At 43.2% G+C, this 17,987-nt stretch overlaps 1 protein-coding gene across 1 annotated transcript in view; it reads right to left on the bottom strand.

The window, feature by feature from the left end:
• CFAP95 (cilia and flagella associated protein 95) overlaps positions 1-17,087 on the bottom strand; it is a 33,524-nt gene extending 16,437 nt beyond the window's left edge. The window contains exons 1-3 of the mRNA XM_083186077.1: positions 16,708-17,087; positions 14,890-15,001; positions 889-1,010 (exon numbers count right to left, since the gene is read on the bottom strand). Of these exons, the coding sequence (XP_083042203.1) occupies positions 889-1,010; positions 14,890-15,001; positions 16,708-16,823 (350 nt within the window). The 5' untranslated portion in view covers positions 16,824-17,087. The remainder of the gene's footprint in view (positions 1-888; positions 1,011-14,889; positions 15,002-16,707) is intronic.
• Positions 17,088-17,987: the final 900 nt, after the last annotated feature.

Genomic DNA, 17,987 nt, shown 5'->3' with positions numbered 1-17,987 from the left:
TGATTGGCTGCAAGAAACAGCATCAATCAAACCAGGAAGTTCCTTGGTACATCTTGATCAAGTGACCAGGTGTACAGGTCAGGGTCAGCGGGCGGTGCGAATGGAGCAGCCTGTCAGCTGACTACAGGTGTTATCGTGGTGCCCATGCAGCAAGGGACCAGCATGGAATCGACGTGGGATGTGACGACACAGGGGACACCGCGCCATGGGCTGCAGCCAGGTGAAACAATGACTATGGATTTGCACCATAGGACGCACCAGCGCAATGGTAAGGGACGCAGCCGCAGGCACGGCTGCTTACTGAAATTCCTGACACTGACTTTCTGGAGTGCTATATTTCATTTTAAACATACACGTGGATATAAATCTCAATCTTTTTCATTGATCCAATCAAGTCTCCTGCCCAATCTAATCAATCATGTGTGCCTTGACGGGCTGGGCCATTATGTACCCCAAAAGGCCTGGATCTGCTGAAGAGGCATAGATCAACAGGTTGAGGCCACCACAGAGCTGCAGAATACGGTGCATAATGCAGAACATACATCTGAGCCATGATTCCCCGTTCTGCAGATTCTCAATCAATGAACAATAATCAAAAATGCAGATCAGCAGATGATGTTCAGCAATCCTTCAGGAAATCTGCAAATTACAGCATGTTCAAAATCCCTGGTTGCTGATCCCTATCATTTTTGTTCAAAATCAGCGGTGAAAGAAATGTCTAGATCAGCTGTCTCCACATCGGAGCAATGTTGAATTGGTCCGGTGATTTTGTATACATGTGTTACTTGCAGGGAGTTTGATACTTAATTATGGAAGAACACCTGGCCCCCGATAACGAACGTGTAATGAGATAATTTATGTCAGAAATTTTCTGCAGAATCAAATTACCTTTTAACAGTGAGTGTATCAATGTTATCCTCATTAAGCATTTTTTTGGGAACATCTTTGAGTTCATAGTCATTTTTTAGATAAATCTGGGATAACTGCTCCTTAGTTGTAGTATTCCAGTCCTAAATAAATAGAAACATAAAAAAGGTTATATTACAAAGAGTTAACTCAAAAACTATCCACTATATGGGAGAAATTTAGTAAAAGCCCTCATACACGGTGTGATAGCACCGTGCAATGCGATGCGACATTGCATATCACAGTACAATGTGCTGCACATACTTTTTGTACTGCCTTTGGATCGCATCACATGCAAATCGCATCAGGCAGGGCAAATACACTTCCTTGAGTCCAGCTGGATTTCTAAATAGAATGCTGGTACCCATGAGTTTGAATGTCAATTTTGGTAAAAATAATGTTGCAATATTATTTAATTATTCTTTACTACTCTGGCATCTAATTATATTTATTTACATGTGTTATACTACATATTATCATAACGTGTAGTATAGAAGTTCACTTTGCCCATACTGATAGCTAATGTACATGTGTATTTTTTGTATATTGGTTTCTATTCCTTTTCTTCCTCTATCCTTATTTCTATACTCTGTATTTTATGTTTACTTAGTAATGTTTCAAAAACTTTTCTTCCTTTCATTTCAGTTGGTGGGGCGGGTGGCTTGCAATGCGTGACCAGTTGCTTAGGTGATGCAGACCCTAGGGAAGGTCCTGCATCATCGTCTGTCTTTCCACACGTCCTTCTCTTCCAGTGATGGTAGTATGCGAGGTGTTGTTTTTAAGGTAAGGATGTTTTTGTATTGGTTTTATTTTTTTTTAAAAAGAATGTCTTGACATTTTGAAACATCTGCTTTCTTTAAATAGATTTTCTTATACTTAAGACCTGGAGTTCTGCTTCGTTTCCATCTATTCCTATATATATATTTTCCTTCAGGTATTAATTTTACAGTACATTACTTAGGAAAGGATGAGTTTCAAATGACAATCAGCACATCATTTCATAAGACTGTAAAATTGAGTACTAAAATCAAATCGATTTGGTGTGAAGGTAATTTTCTGTCCAACCCAAAGTGATTGCTCAAACTGACAGTTTAGTTCACTCTAATAGAGTTATTCATTTCTCCAGAACAAATTACTTAGAACTCTAATTTAAAGAGGTTTGTTGTTTATGCCTAAGGCTTAATAGGAATGGATGCAAGAGACTGAGCATGTACTATAAAGGGAAGTGAATTATTAAAAACAAAATTAAATCACATGTAATCACATCACATGTCATAGTAAGCGCCCATCACATCTCATGGAATGGATGCTTGTACAGTGAAATATCGCATCGCATTCCATTCGGTGCCATGCGATCCTATGCGATATTTCATTGTATAAGCACTCCTGTGCACTTAATATGGACATCGCATCGCACAGCACTATACACGCTACGCAATGCGATGCAATTTTCCTACGCAGAATAGCCCACTAATCTATTTGCTTAGTGGGCGCCATGCTAGGAAACAAGTACCAAACCATTGCTAGTGCATCAATTATGCCTGAGTGAGAATATCCATCAGATGCCCCAAACTCTTAGATAATACTTACTACCTTCTTACTACCTCTGTAGTTGAGTCTGGAGCTTTAGTTGTTGAGTTGATTATTTTTGGATTTAAGCATTCATAGCTTCTAACATCTGCTGACGGTGTAATGGTTAGCATTACTACCTCACAGCACTGAGGTCATGGGTTTGATTCCCACCATGGCCCTAACTGTGCGGAGTTTGTATATTATCCCCATGTTTGCATGGGTTTCCTCTGGGTACTCCGGTTTCCTCCCACAATCCAGAAAATAGGTAGGTCAATTGGCTTCCAACAAAATTAACCCTAGAATGTTTGTGTGTGCATGTACATATATATAGATTGTAAGCTCTACTAGGGCAAGGTCTGATGTAAATGTTCAACTATACTGTGTAAAGCGCTGCGGAATATGTGTGCGCTATATAAGAACCTGTTAATAATAATACTCCCTCCCAAGGAGGTCACTCTGTGTAAAATTTACTTGACATCAGCCCACAATAGGGCAACATGAAATGTAACCACCTCCTGGAACCTGTCTTCAAGAAATTGAAAGTAATGTGTTTTACTGATGATTTTAAGTACCTCATGATTTATATTTATTCTCCAGGAGTTACGGTGTAAATTTACTAAGGACTTCTATTGAAAATGCCAACCAATCAGATTCTAATTAGCATTTATTTAGCACCTTCTAAAAAAATAATAATAGATAGAATCTGATTGGTTGCTATAGCAACAGCCCATCTTCAATAGAACTCCCATATTAGTAATTTTATCCCTACATGTTCCAAAGTAGAGACGATGGCCTAAATAAGGAAGAATTCTGTAGAATGTTGTTAATCTGTGTGTGTGGCTGCCACAGTGTCTTAAACAGAGAAAGAGGTGAGCTTTTAATGTTGGATTGGTAATACAGGTTGAGTATCCCTTATCCAAATATCCAATATCCAAATTATTCAGAAAACCAAACAATCCAGAACGTGCAAAATCTATTTTTACTTGCTAAAAGCAGAACCCATCTGTAACAGCACTACTGCCCCACAGTTCCTAATGTTTCATGGCTTTATATGTGTCCTCATAATTTATGCTGAAGTCATGCCAAATAGCAGCTCATGGCACACCATTTCTCGTGAGACTTTTCTAATGTTGGTCATCTTATTTGCTGAAATAACTCAACTAGAAAGCACCAGTAGATTGTGCTGATTAATTTCATTTATGGCACTTGATATCTGTGTGCAATTAAATCTCTGAATATATCTTAGTGGATGCAGCGGGCACAACATTTGTTCATGCCAAGTTCTGTTGTGTTTTGTATAGATACAGTCACACAGATATACAAGTCTACTGGTACATCAACCATATTGTGTTTATATATTTCACATCTTGAAAAAGAGGCACCAAGTCTCGAAACGTAAGGCACATCATGTGAATACAGTTTGATTTTTTTCACCAAAATCCGTGAGAGCCGCTAATTATTTCTTCCTGTCCAGTCTATACCAAGGGCACCACGGTACTACAAAACACCTTTCGGGTAGAGTGCCAGTCATATTACCAGGTTATATAATATAACATATATATATGCTAACAGAGCTACACATATTGTGGCTAGATGTATAAGGTCCTATTTGTATAGGAGTCCTGTTGGAGAAAGTGCGCTATATAAATTAAACGTACTCACTTACGGTATAGAAAGAAAGAATAATATAGTATGGTAGAGTATCCGGTCAAATGGTTGACAGTAACTATGTTGACATTTAGGGGGTATTCAACGGCTGTCGTGCTCCCGCAGCCATCTCCCGACGGGGGAGATGGCTGCGGGGCCCTATTCAATGCTGTCTTCCCTGACAGCATTGAACAGGGGTTCTCGGCAGAACGAGCCCGACATCACAAGTTGACGGGCTCGTTCTGCCGAGAAAAGCCGGAAATAGGCGAGCTCCCGGCCGGAGCTCGTCTATTTCCGCCCTCAACTCGCGGCCACGCCCCTTTCTCGCCACTCGGCGGCTGGGACACTGAATCCCGACCGCCGAGCTCAAGTCAAGCAAAGCGAGAACGGGACAGGGGCACGGCTGTCGAGCTTGCTCAACAGCCGTGCCCCTGACATTGAATACCCCCTAAAACTGTTGTCAAGTTCACAATGGCAAAATATTAAATATAGGCATGTGAAATGTCAATGTTCTCTGAATGGCCATGGCTAGAGTAGACTGAGGGCACAAGGATTAGGCTGCCAGGGGAGGTTGGGACAAGGGGTGCCAGGGAATCTTGGGACAAGTTTCAATGTATTGCACTGCTTGCGTTAATAGATTTGCCATGTTCACTTTATATAGTGAATGGTATATTTCAAGGGGTTTTAAATAAAAAAGTTATGTACATATGTCCTCAGTCACAGAAGAACAGATGTTAAGGCTTCCAAGCATTGCAGCAAGAGATGCAGAGGTGAGCTCAATGAAGTTATGGGTTACAACTTCTGAGTATCCAATAAGCCTTAGAAATATGAAGCACATTATATTGCTCCATTTACATCCACATCCAGTGTTTTGCAAAATATCTACAATAATAATGTATAAATTTGATCGCTTCCAATCTGGGCATGAGTAATTCTTATTTAGATTGTAAGCTTGCGAGCAGGGCCCTCCTACCTCTATGTCGGTTTGTTACTACCCAGTTTGTTTTTCACTGTTTCCTATTATAAAGCCCAACGGAATTTGCTGCGCTATATAAGAAACTGTAGATAAGTAAATAAATAAAAATAAATATAAGTCACTTCTCCACCGTATTTGAACAAATCTTAAAGAGTTGAGCAGAGCAATCAGAATTCTTGACACAAAGTATTAGTGCACCCTCTAGTGTCCTCAATGAAAAATCTTATTTACTGTGTAGAAGTGACAAACTCGTGAGTATAAAACAGGAACATGAGTGAAATGAAACGTGAAGACCTTAGAGAAAGTACAACCACAGAATGACAAATAACACAAATATCAATAAACCTGACTTCTATAGAAACACATTTTGTGCCATTTTCACAATACGCATATTGGTTTTATTGCATTGGTACGCATAATACACATACCTGTATTGATTTTATTGCATTTAAAACTGCATTTCATACTTTTTAGAAATTTAGTTTTTGTTTTAATCCATGTTACTTTGGGCCTTATTTTGGTTCATTCTTTCTGACAAAATCCTTCTTAGATGGGCAAAACCATGTGCACTGCAGGTGGGGCAGATGTAACATGTGCAGAGAGAATTAGATTTGGGTGGGGTTTTACTTCAATGTGAGATCTATATTGTAGTGTAAAAATAAAGCAGTTAGTATTTTCCCTGCACAGAAACAAAATTACTCACCCAAATCTAATTCTCTCTGCACATGTTACATCTGCCCCCCCTGCAGTGCACATGGTTTTGTCCATCTAAGAAGGATTTTGTCAGAAAGAATGAACCAAAATAAGGCCCTTTGTATTTTTGTTATACTGTATTGTTTACAAAACATGACATAGATCAACTATGCTGAACATTAAAGCCCACCCAACATATACTGCTACATCAACCTCTACAAATTAATATAAAACTATAGTATGGATGAGTATTTAATCCCAAGAAGGAAATGTGACGTGAAGTTTGTTCAGATCCCAAAATCCTCCATTTGCAGTAATATTAGGCTCCATATAAAGATGATGGTTTATGTGGATGGTAGAAACAAAGAGTGCACAGTTCTAAACTAAACACTCCAAATTGGAATATTTATTAATACCAAGATCCCTACACATACCTACATAGAAAAACTATTGAGGGAATGGCAAAATCAAATAAAATGGAGGGGGAACCATGTAGCAAGGGACAAATAAGGTTGGAATGCAATTAGCTGATGTAATGTGCTGCAGGTTAATTGATCCCCCGGGCTATGCAATTGTCCCCAAAGTGCACATGCCAGCAGATATTACTGTATAGGAGATTTTTTTCTGGACCTCAGCAGGCTCGAAAAAAAAGTCTGGTAAATAGTCGGTTTTTGTAAAGCCAAAAACACATGGGTTGGTGAACTTATTTCATATGCTATGTGTTTTCACCAGAAAATAAATACAGTATTTTTTTGCATGCAATGAAAATAATAAAAACTGGTACCTAACTGAGAAGCACAAACAAAATTGAAAAGGGAAAAGTTTGGAGGCTGTGGTAGTTATTGAATTCCACCCCACCTACATGTTCTGGGAGACACAGATAGACCGTGTACTGTAATTGCACGATGTAAAAATGTCAGCTTTTGCAAATAAAAATTGTACAGAGTTTAACATAATATAAATTACTAAGTGTCTCTCTTCAAGCTGTGGCATCTTTGGTGGTTTTGGTCAATGGATTTAAAGAGGACTAAATACAAATTATACCTGGCTTAGAAATCAACTCCTTGCTCAAAGGACATAGGACAGCATCCTGGGAGAAATACACTTAAACTTCCAAATGTTACCAGACACGATAGCAAAAAGAATGATGAAACCAAGACATGAGAATGATCTTACAACTGTCCTGCTCTACTGTACATACTGTAAATAAGAGATTTTGTACACAATATAGCTATACCATACTAGTCAACCCACTGCTACCCTGTGATTGCCTCTGTGTTTGTGCAAGTGTGAGAGAGAATGAGATGTAGTTTCACTTGACACTAGACTTAAAAAAAAAAAAAAATTTATATATATATATATATATATATATAGATGATGCCGTGTTCCGCTTGTGTCAGTAGGTTGTCATTCAGAAAACCAAGACCTCCAGAGGCCATGCTTAGTGCGTACTGGCGTGGGGACAGGGGGTCAAGGATGTTAATTACACTGAAATTAAAGAAGGGGAAAAAGAACAATAACAGTAGAAGTGGTTGGGGATGAGGGAGACCGTTTGGGGGGAACAGAGTCACTGAGAGTGATCTGCCAAAATCTAACGTAGCGCCGGGAAGGTAGTTGCTAAGGAAAAAACCTATATATAAGGCAGAGGCTAATGTGGGTGTCAGGTCAAGAGGTTGTCGTGATCTGGTCACTAAACCCCAATATACAAATACAGAGAAAGACCGCACTCTCACCCAGAAGGAAACAGCAGTGGGGTGCCCAACCAAAAGTGTAGACCCAAAAGGGTTTACACTCAAAAATAGTCCAAAGATCTGCACGCTAGGGAGCAGAACGGAGAGCACTCGCCGATCACAAAACAAATTTTGTGAAATCCAAGATAGTAAATAATCAGTTTAATAAAGAGTCATCAAAGTCCAGCATAGACACAAAGGTATATTTGTGTGACAGCCCCGACGTTTCGGTCCAAATCATGGACCATTATCAAGGAGCCTAAGGCACACAAAAAAATATAGCATGAATACACTTCAGAATAAAACAGACAGTGCATTGAAAACAATAGGGTACAGTTATAAGCTTACATAGCCATCATAGGAGTCTGGTAGTCAACGACGAAAATAAGGTCTGCCAGGTATGTCAGATCCAAGTCAGCTACCAACTCAGTGCAGTCCAGGTCCCGCTATTTATGTGTTTGAAAAAGGGGTTGGAGGTGTGCAGCGAGCGCGCCGAATTAGCCGGTGTGACAGGCTGCTGGAACGCGCGCTGATTTCCGGAAAAAACGGATGTGGTCAGTGGAACGCAATTTGGAACGCACAGCTTCCGGGTAGTCCGGGGCTGTGTGTCCAATGCGTAGGTAAATAGATAAGATTGCGCTGGGTTAAGAAGATATATTTGCGATCGCCAGACTAAGTCAGTAGCAGTGTTAACTGCCAACCTATCTAGCGGAGTATTAAGGATAAATATTATATCGCGCAATGGAATTAAATAGCGGGGGCTGGTGTTAGATAACGGCAGTAGGGGAGAAAAAACAGAGGGAGAGATAAAAAAGGGAGGGATAAAATATGGACCTGGACTGCACTGAGTTGGTAGCTGACTTGGATCTGACTTACCTGGCAGACCTTATTTTCGTCGTTGACTACCAGACTCCTATGATGGCTATGTAAGCTTATAACTGTACCCTATTGTTTTCAATGCACTGTCTGTTTTATTCTGAAGTGTATTCATGCTATATTTTTTTGTGTGCCTTAGGCTCCTTGATAATGGTCCATGATTTGGACCGAAACGTCGGGGCTGTCACACAAATATACCTTTGTGTCTATGCTGGACTTTGATGACTCTTTATTAAACTGATTATTTACTATCTTGGATTTCACAAAATTTGTTTTGTGATCGGCGAGTGCTCTCCGTTCTGCTCCCTAGCGTGCAGATCTTTGGACTATTTTTGAGTGTAAACCCTTTTGGGTCTACACTTTTGGTTGGGCACCCCACTGCGGTTTCCTTCTGGGTGAGAGTGCGGTCTTTCTCTGTATTTGTATATTGGGGTTTAGTGACCAGATCACGACAACCTCTTGACCTGACACCCACATTAGCCTCTGCCTTATATATAGGTTTTTTCCTTAGCAACTACCTTCCCGGGGCTACGTTAGATTTTGGCAGATCACTCTCAGTGACTCTGTTCCCCCCAAACTGTCTCCCTCATCCCCAACCACTTCTACTGTTATTGTTCTTTTTCCCCTTCTTTAATTTCAGTGTAATTAACATCCTTGACCCCCTGTCCCCACGCCAGTACGCACTAAGCATGGCCTCTGGAGGTCTTGGTTTTCTGAATGACAACCTACTGACACAAGCGGAACACGGCATCATCTCATTGACAGATGATGATGCTGAAAAAGTATTATTTGACCATTCTGACTTTGAAACCCTACCTACTGAATCCCCTACTGACCTATATCAAAAACTCCTTAAACTTAAAAAACGTGAGACGGACTTGACCCTACACGGCCACTTTCTATCCGAATACCATAGAAAGAAATATATCCCAAGAGGCTTCCGTATATCCAACATCCCCACTATTGGTAGACGTAACCCGACCTTCTGCAGTCGTTGGTGCGGCGTTCTAAATAAGTGTTCTTTTGATCTCTTATTACTGGTGATAGAGGAAGTAGGCACCGAGCTTAAAAAAGTAAAACAAGAAATTGATGAATTTGGTGTTGCCCATTTACCTGCCATCAAAAAAGTGATAAATCTTGTAACCTATTAGAAAAAATAAGAACCCAGGTGGACACTTATAAACAAGAATTGATCTCGTTTAAACGCAATAAATTAACCTCCGACTACCAGAACCACACCGTGTACAGGTGGTTAGCTGGTGACTCTGGGAGTGGCCGTACGCAGAGGCCCTATAGACCTAGGCGCCAACCCAACCCTTATCGCCTTAATACGGGCTCTTCGAAATCCGCCTCAGATACTGAGTTATCTGGCCCACAGTCTGATTTTTTAGGGTCCGACCCTGGCAACACCTCCAAAGCCCGCAAACCACCAAGAGGACGAGGAAGGGGCATAGACCACACCCTCGGTGTGGCCGAATTGGGAAAACGAGTCAGGAAACCAGTACTGACTTAGTATTTAATCTGTCTGACACTACCCTGACCCCAGCCATGACATCGCTACTAGCCAAGGGCCTGTCATTTGTTCCCACATGTCCTCACGACAGTTTTGAAACGACCATTGACATGTATAAATTCAGCCGGAATTACGGCTTCATGAACAATTCGCAGGTACCACTACCACTACTCCCAGATCCATCTTTCATAAACCATCAGTATTCGATCCCACCTCCCTCAACCCCAGCATTAAGACCTTCACCAGACTTGTTGAAAATGACATCCTACAGTCACCTATCAAGCCCAAATATGACAACTTGACCCATGCCGAACGGGCAGCACTAAAGGCCCTGAAAAACGACCCTGATTTGGTGATTCGCCCAGCAGACAAGGGTGGGGCGGTGGTGGTACAAAACTGGTCCGACTACCATTCTGAGATACAACGCCAGCTGGCCGACATCAATACATACCAAATGGTACCTCAAAACCCCATTCCCGAGTTTAAAAGGAGAATTGACAAGCTCCTTCTCGATGCCCTAAAAAATCAGTGGATCACTAAAGAGAATCACGAATACCTGACAGTAGACTTCCCGGTATGCCCCATAATATACACCCTGCCGAAGATCCATAAGTCCCACTCTCACCCACCAGGCAGACCCATTATTTCTGCCAGACTCTCACTTCTACAACCTCTAGCTATTTTTGTGGATAGCTTCCTGAAACCGATGCTCACTGCGGGCACTACGTATGTGAGAGACACCTCCGATTTCATCGAGAAACTAAACACCACCAACATCTCATCAAGCCCGATTCTACTAGCGACTATGGATGTGTGTTCGCTTTACACAGTAATACCACACACTGATGGCCTGAGAGTATTGAGAACCAAGCTCGATGCAAGACAGATACTGGATCCCCCCACCAACTTCTTGGTTGATCTGGCAGAAGTTATCCTCAAATGTAACCACTTCCTTTACCAGAAAAAATATTATAAACAGGTGTCCGGGACCGCAATGGGTTCTAACCTGGCTCCGTCGTATGCCTGTTTATATATGTCAGATTATGAAGACACCCACATCATGCCACATTATGGCCACCAGATCCTCTTCTACAAACGCTTCATCGACTATGTGTTCCTGATATGGTCCGACACCACAGAAGCATTTCACCTGATGGTGAACTCTCTGAATTTACTTAACAGCCCCATCAAGTTCACTCATCTCGTCGACAGCCAATCCATCAATTTCCTTGACATCAACATCTGCATCAACGAGGGTACTCTCCAAACCAGCCTGTTCAGGAAATCCACTGACCGCAATACACTGCTATCGACCACCAGCCAGCACCCCCCTGCCTTAAAGGAGCATCTACCCATCTCCCAATACATGCGGGTTATCCGAAATAACTCGAATCATGACACCATGGAAATCCAACTCAAGGAAATGACCGATCGATTTGCCCAACGAGGTTACTCTGCAACCACTCTGAGTCGGTGCCTTACGAAGGCCAGGACCAATATGTTGTCACCACGACCCAATACTTCTACCACAAGTAAAAGCCCATCAAGGATGGTTTTTGTGAATCAGTATGACCACGTCTCTTCCAATGTTCAGAGGAGTCTGAAGAAACACTGGCCCATCATCTCTTCTGATAAGGCTCTAAAATTACAACAATTCGGTCCACCCATGATTGCCCATAAATGAGGACCCAATCTGAAACAACTTCTCATGCGCCCGATGATGAGCCCCTCATCTGAGAGCAATTTGACCTGGCTCCACTCCAAACGACCTGGATGTTTTCGCTGTACTGGATGTACAACCTGCAGCAGCATGACCCCCGGCACGACCTTTCCGCACCCCCACTCCGGCAAGCCAATCAAGATCAAATACCGCCTCCACTGCCAGATGGACCACATCATCTACCTGTTGAACTGCCCTTGTGGTTTGGCTTACGTGGGAATGACCACCAGGAAATTCCGAGAAAGGATGGCGAATCACAGGAACTCTATTCGCTCTGCCCTCGAGACTATGAAAGCAGACTTGCCAATACCGCGCCATTTCCTCGCAGCAGGCCACCAGAACTCGAATCTACACTGTCGTCTCATTGACTGGGTACCACCCTCACCTCGGGGGGGTGACCGGGGACTCCAATTGCGTAAACTTGAGAGCCGCTGGATTCATCGATTGGACACCATTTCACCTCGAGGACTTAATGAAAATAATCCTCTGTCAATTTTTCTGAGACAATCATAATATTATTATATTCTAATTTTTTATGTCTACTGAACATCTGTATGTTCTTCTTTATTGGTTCATTATGCCCTATATTTTGCTATTGGTGGATGTGGTTTTTGCCCCCTTGGGCAACATTGCTATGTTTGTTTTGATGATTGTGTTTACTCTGTACATCGGGCTATTTCACTATTAATGACTTTGCTTTCACAGACTCATTATGATTCACAAAGATGTAATCATATGTTCACATGATGGATGTGCTTATGTCTACCTGCATACTGTGTATTTTGCTGCCCTTCTGGCTGTCGACACATGACCTCAACGGACTGATCGACTCTTAGGTATCCAGCTGACATGCACTCAGACCAGCATTACATTACCATGGTGACCTTGTTCCCCATGACTCCCTTGGTATCTCTTTACTATGATGGGACCTATTCCTATGCACATCCCTCCCTTTTTCAGTGCACCTGAACTTTGGTGTATTGGCCCCTATATGCTGAACCGGACCAACATGTTCCATATTTTATCTCTCCCTTTTTTATCTCTCCCTCTGTTTTTTCTCCCCTACTGCCGTTATCTAACACCAGCCCCCGCTATTTAATTCCATTGCGCGATATAATATTTATCCTTAATACTCCGCTAGATAGGTTGGCAGTTAACACTGCTACTGACTTAGTCTGGCGATCGCAAATATATCTTCTTAACCCAGCGCAATGTTATCTATTTACCTACGCATTGGACACACAGCCCCGGACTACCCGGAAGCTGTGCGTTCCAAATTGCGTTCCACTGACCACATCCGGTTTTTCCGGAAATCAGCGCGCGTTCCAGCAGCCTGTCACACCGGCTAATTCAGCGCGCTCGCTGCACACCTCCAACCCCTTTTTCAAACACATAAATAGCGGGACCTGGACTGCACTGAGTTGGTAGCTGACTTGGATCTGACTTACCTGGCAGACCTTATTTTCGTCGTTGACTACCAGACTCCTATGATGGCTATGTAAGCTTATAACTGTACCCTATTGTTTTCAATGCACTGTCTGTTTTATTCTGAAGTGTATTCATGCTATATTTTTTTGTGTGCCTTAGGCTCCTTGATAATGGTCCATGATTTGGACCGAAACGTCGGGGCTGTCACACAAATATACCTTTGTGTCTATGCTGGACTTTGATGACTCTTTATTAAACTGATTATTTACTATCTTGGATTTCACAAAATTTGTTTTGTGATCGGCGAGTGCTCTCCGTTCTGCTCCCTAGCGTGCAGATCTTTGGACTATATATATTATATATATATATATATATATATATATAAGCTCACCTGCTAATGTCTAGGCATCTCCTGTAGGTGAGCTGACACAGTTATTTTTATATTTATTATTTTAGAGAGCAGGGTTTTCTTTTGCTTTATTTTTAACAGTATGTTTGTAAAAATATAGATTTTTCCCAAAGAAACACAGCATGTTTTGTAATGTGCTGGGACTTATTCTTTAATGCTGTGTACACACGGTGCAAAATGATTGCTGGCGATATATTGCTAGCAATATATCGCCAGCAATCATATTGCTCAGTGTCTCCTTTTCATCAGGGATGAAAAGGAGACACTGCTACAGGGGGGTACAGAGACAAGACGAAGGTAGGAGGGAGGGAGGGAGAAGCGGCACGGGACGGGGGGTTGCAGCTTTCATGGTATGGATCCGCCTTCCCTGTGACGTATGCTGGGGTGCGGGGTGTATCGGGTACACACTGCCGCCGGGGTTATTATCATGTTATTACACAGACATGCCCCCCGTACGTTCCGTGCACGCAGCAGCAGCAGCCGCCGCTGTGTATGTGTCACAGGGAAGGGAGGAAGAAGCAGCAAGCTGATCTCTCCGGCGCTGACATCCTGCTCAGCGCCGGGGGAAGTCGCTGGTCGCAGGAGCATGCTCCTGCGACCAGCGACCATTAGGGAGTGCACACGGGAGCGCACAGCTGGCGAGTTATCGCCAGCAGCACTCCAAATCCCTGGCAATATGGTCGCTCAGCGACCATATTCCCAGTGATTTCACCCAATATCGCCCCTATGTGTACACACCTTAAGAGATATCAGGCAATAATTATTCATGTTAAGAAACAGTGGCAGGTGGGAGGCTGCAGCTGGCCATGATGCAGGAACCCGCTACTGCCACCGACGCTCCTCCTGGTTGAGAGAAAGGGGCGTGGCCATGAGAAGTGGCCGTAAATCGCCTAGCTGCGGCCGGGAGCTCGACAATTCCCGGCCGTTCTCAACAACACAAGCCTGACTGCTTCTAAAGTCGGGCATGTTTTGCCGAGAAGCCTGTTCAATGCTGTCGGGGAAGACAGCATTGAATAGGCTCCCGCCGCTATTTCCGATGGAGGAGATAGCAGCAGAGGATAAAATATCCCCATAGGCTCTGTACTATAATTTCCCAGTTAAACTAGGACAACCAGGAGGTATGGTCACCTTATATGTATATCTTTGTCACAAGACTTTCTAGGTCTCTACTTTCATGTATACATTGCACTGACCATATTATAAAACCATGCTTTTTGAGGTACTGTAGTGTAATCACTAAAATCCTACAAGTGGAGCTGCTTGGAAACAAAGAAAAAAGTTATCCCAGGATATGTAAAACGAAAATGAACAACATTGTGGAGCTTAATTAGTTTGTGATAGATAAAATGCTAACAGGTCAATGAATAAAATAAAAAAACTCAATGTAAGGCTAAAATGATTAAATCACAAGATACCCACTTGTATATCTGAAGTTCCAAGTCTTCTATAGGTAGAGTGACTGAAATTTCCTTTGCACAGTGGAGAATTGTTCACGTCATAATCTTTAGGTTCAGTCTCGCGCTCCTCATGCCTAAAGAGGAAAGAACAAAATAAATTGTTTTAATTTGTTTTATGTGAAAACTATGAAACTTATAGCATAACAACAAATTCTCCATGCAAATTAACATATTTAATATATTTTATCTACAGTATTTATTTTAAAGACAAAGAAACAAGAGCTGCATGGTTGACAGAGTTAAGAATAGATCATTCTTTAAAGGCAGTCCACCAGTCCACATGTAATTCACTCACAGAAAAGTGTTTATGCTTGGGCAATACACAGCCTTGTATTAAAAGGCTTGCTAAAGGGTAAAGGCCCATACACGCTGGGCGATATTGAGCTGAAAGTAGCTCAGTTTTGTCGCTTGAACTGCTTTCAGCTCAAAATCTCCTGCATCATTGCCGCCCCCAACTGCTCATCTGCTGGTATTACCATAAAGGGCTTTGTACTGGATTTCTGGGTCTCTAACTGTCCATTGAAATTTTAGGAAAGGGGGTGTGGTACCGGATATGGATCATTAGGTCGACATGCAGAAAGGTCGACATTGGTCTAGCTCGACCCAAGCATTAGATCAACACGGGCAATGTCGACATGGGTTGACACTGTTTTTTACCCGAATGTCGACAGTCAACATGGACTGTAAAACGTAGCTCTGCATCCCCGCGCATGGGTCGCTACACCCGGCACACTATTTTAATCTTCCACCGCACCCTAGTACTTGGTAGGGCATGAAATAGGGCCTGTCAGCATATGTCGGCTAAAAAAAACCAGTAAAAAACCATGTCGACCTAATGACCTGTTAAACTAGACCCATGTCGACCTAGACCCATGTTGACCTTTCTGCATGTCGACCTTATGGTTTCGACCCATTGTCGTCGACCTACAGTAATGACCATATACCGTGGTACCCATGGCCACGCTGCCTTTCCAAATTTGTACCGATCTCTGCCCTTCAGATGTTGAAGGGTATGCAAACTATTGAGATGTAGTGACCTACTATGCAATTTGGAACCGTTTAAAAGACAATTGAAAGAATCTGATTGGTTGCTATGGGCAAAATTCCATCTTCAATAGAACTCCCTTCTTAGTAAATTTACCCCTGAGTGTATGGTTGTACAGACATACTACTGCTCAATAATCCATAGCACTGGTTTTGCATAGACAAGTTTGCATTTTACTTGAAGCAATGTAGAGGTAGAGGTGTGCGGTCAGTGCAATGGACACCGTAGGTGTCACCAGCTACGCCGGGGGTTTAAGAAGTGAGAAGGGGCCCTGTCTATTTTGGCAGTCCCACAATTTCTAATGGCAGCCCTGATGTTAGGTAATAATCGTAACGTCCGGAGGCTGTAATCTCTACACTCCCCCTCCCCGGAGTTAGGGGTCATATGACTGCCCCCAGGACAGGCCTGCACAGGGAAGTATAGGAATGAGCACAAGCACCACAATGCCAAAGTTTTCTGCAGGTTGCTGGTCCAGTCCAGAACGTACCCGTTGTTACCTAATTCCTAAACAATTTCTAACCAGAAACAGCAAATCACACAGGTACAGTATGTTAAACAATGTATACATCAAGTGTTAAAATGACCAATGATTTCAAATTTTTTACTACTACTACTATATGCCACAAGAATGCTACTAAGTATATTTACATTCATGAACATTACACATGAAACAGAGTGTGACCATGTTCATACTCCCCAATCTATTAATGTGCAGAGCCATGCACTCTTCCTTACCAGCCTGACACCAAGGTGGGCTTATCATAGTGCATGTGGTCTGAGCGCAGGTACAGGGAGCCTTTCCTTTCCAGGTGGGATTTCTTGAAGGATGCGTCCATCACATACATCGCCATGGCAGCAGATAAATTGCTCCCTGTCTAGGGCGCCACTAGTACTCCCCCGCACAGCAGCGGCTCCTAGCGATTACCACAATACAGCGCACTCATGGTATGCATCCGCAATGCCATAAAATAGTGCCATAACGCCTCTCCTTTTAACGCAGCCATTATGCAGGGTAAGCTCAGGGGCGACTAATACAAAGTATTAATACAGCCAGCATCTTCGGGACCGGCCGGGCGAGCGATATAAGCTGCGCATTGGAATCAGCACATGGTATGCTGCCATGGTAACGCTGACGCTAAACGGCGCTCTGCTGACTGAATCACTCCGCGGTGTCAGATTTCAGCTGCTACTGTCCATGTTATAGGCCAGGGCAGTAGGGCACGCACGGCACCGTCTACCCCTGGCCTGTCAATGTCACGCGTACTAACAGGTCCCAGTAACATAGCACTTACTATAGGAAGTCTAGTTATTACAACAAATACCTAAGTTCATCGATTGTTTCTTCACAGCCAGCGGGTTTGAGGTACTGGCTGTAATTCTCACAGCGGGCTTCTTTCTACACACCATCGGATAATCATAACAGTGTCCTCCAATGGAGGCATTAAAGAGCATTGCCAATGACAAATATTTCTCTGCCTGAGCTGAAGCAGGTACAGATAAGCTGTCCCATAGTCCCAAGTCTTTTTGTTACCTCTCTCCCTGCATGGGTGTGTACCCTGCCACCGGGTATGGGTAAAAACCGGACCAGGACAAAACCCCCGGACCGCCGGACCAGACATCAAACTGCATTTTGGAGCTTGTATCGTCCGGTCCGGGGGGTGTCCTGTCCGGGGGTGTCCTGTCTGGGGGGTTCTGCCTGTGACACCTGTTACCAGGTAGAGGAGGAGGGGTAGAATAAAGCCTCCCTGCATGGTCCGGGCATGTAGCAAAAACCGGACGGTCCGGACCACACGGGGAGGCTGTAATCTCCCCTCTCCCATGTCCCTGGTGATAGCTATCACAGGGACCCCCCCGGAGAAGACACCCCCCGAACAGAACACCCCCTGGACCGGACCCTACAAGCTCCGGACTGCAGATTTTGATGTCCTGTCCGGCGGTCCGGAGTCTAGTCCGGTCCGCTTTTTACATAGTCCCCCTGCCACCCACCAGATTAGACACCAACGCCCCCTGCGATG

This window comes from Crinia signifera, chromosome 1 (genome assembly GCF_055691185.1).
Source record: "Crinia signifera chromosome 1, ASM5569118v1, whole genome shotgun sequence".
NCBI lineage: Eukaryota > Metazoa > Chordata > Amphibia > Anura > Myobatrachidae > Crinia > Crinia signifera.
Note: the sequence above shows the minus strand (reverse complement) of the source record. Positions and strands in the feature narration are given on the sequence as shown.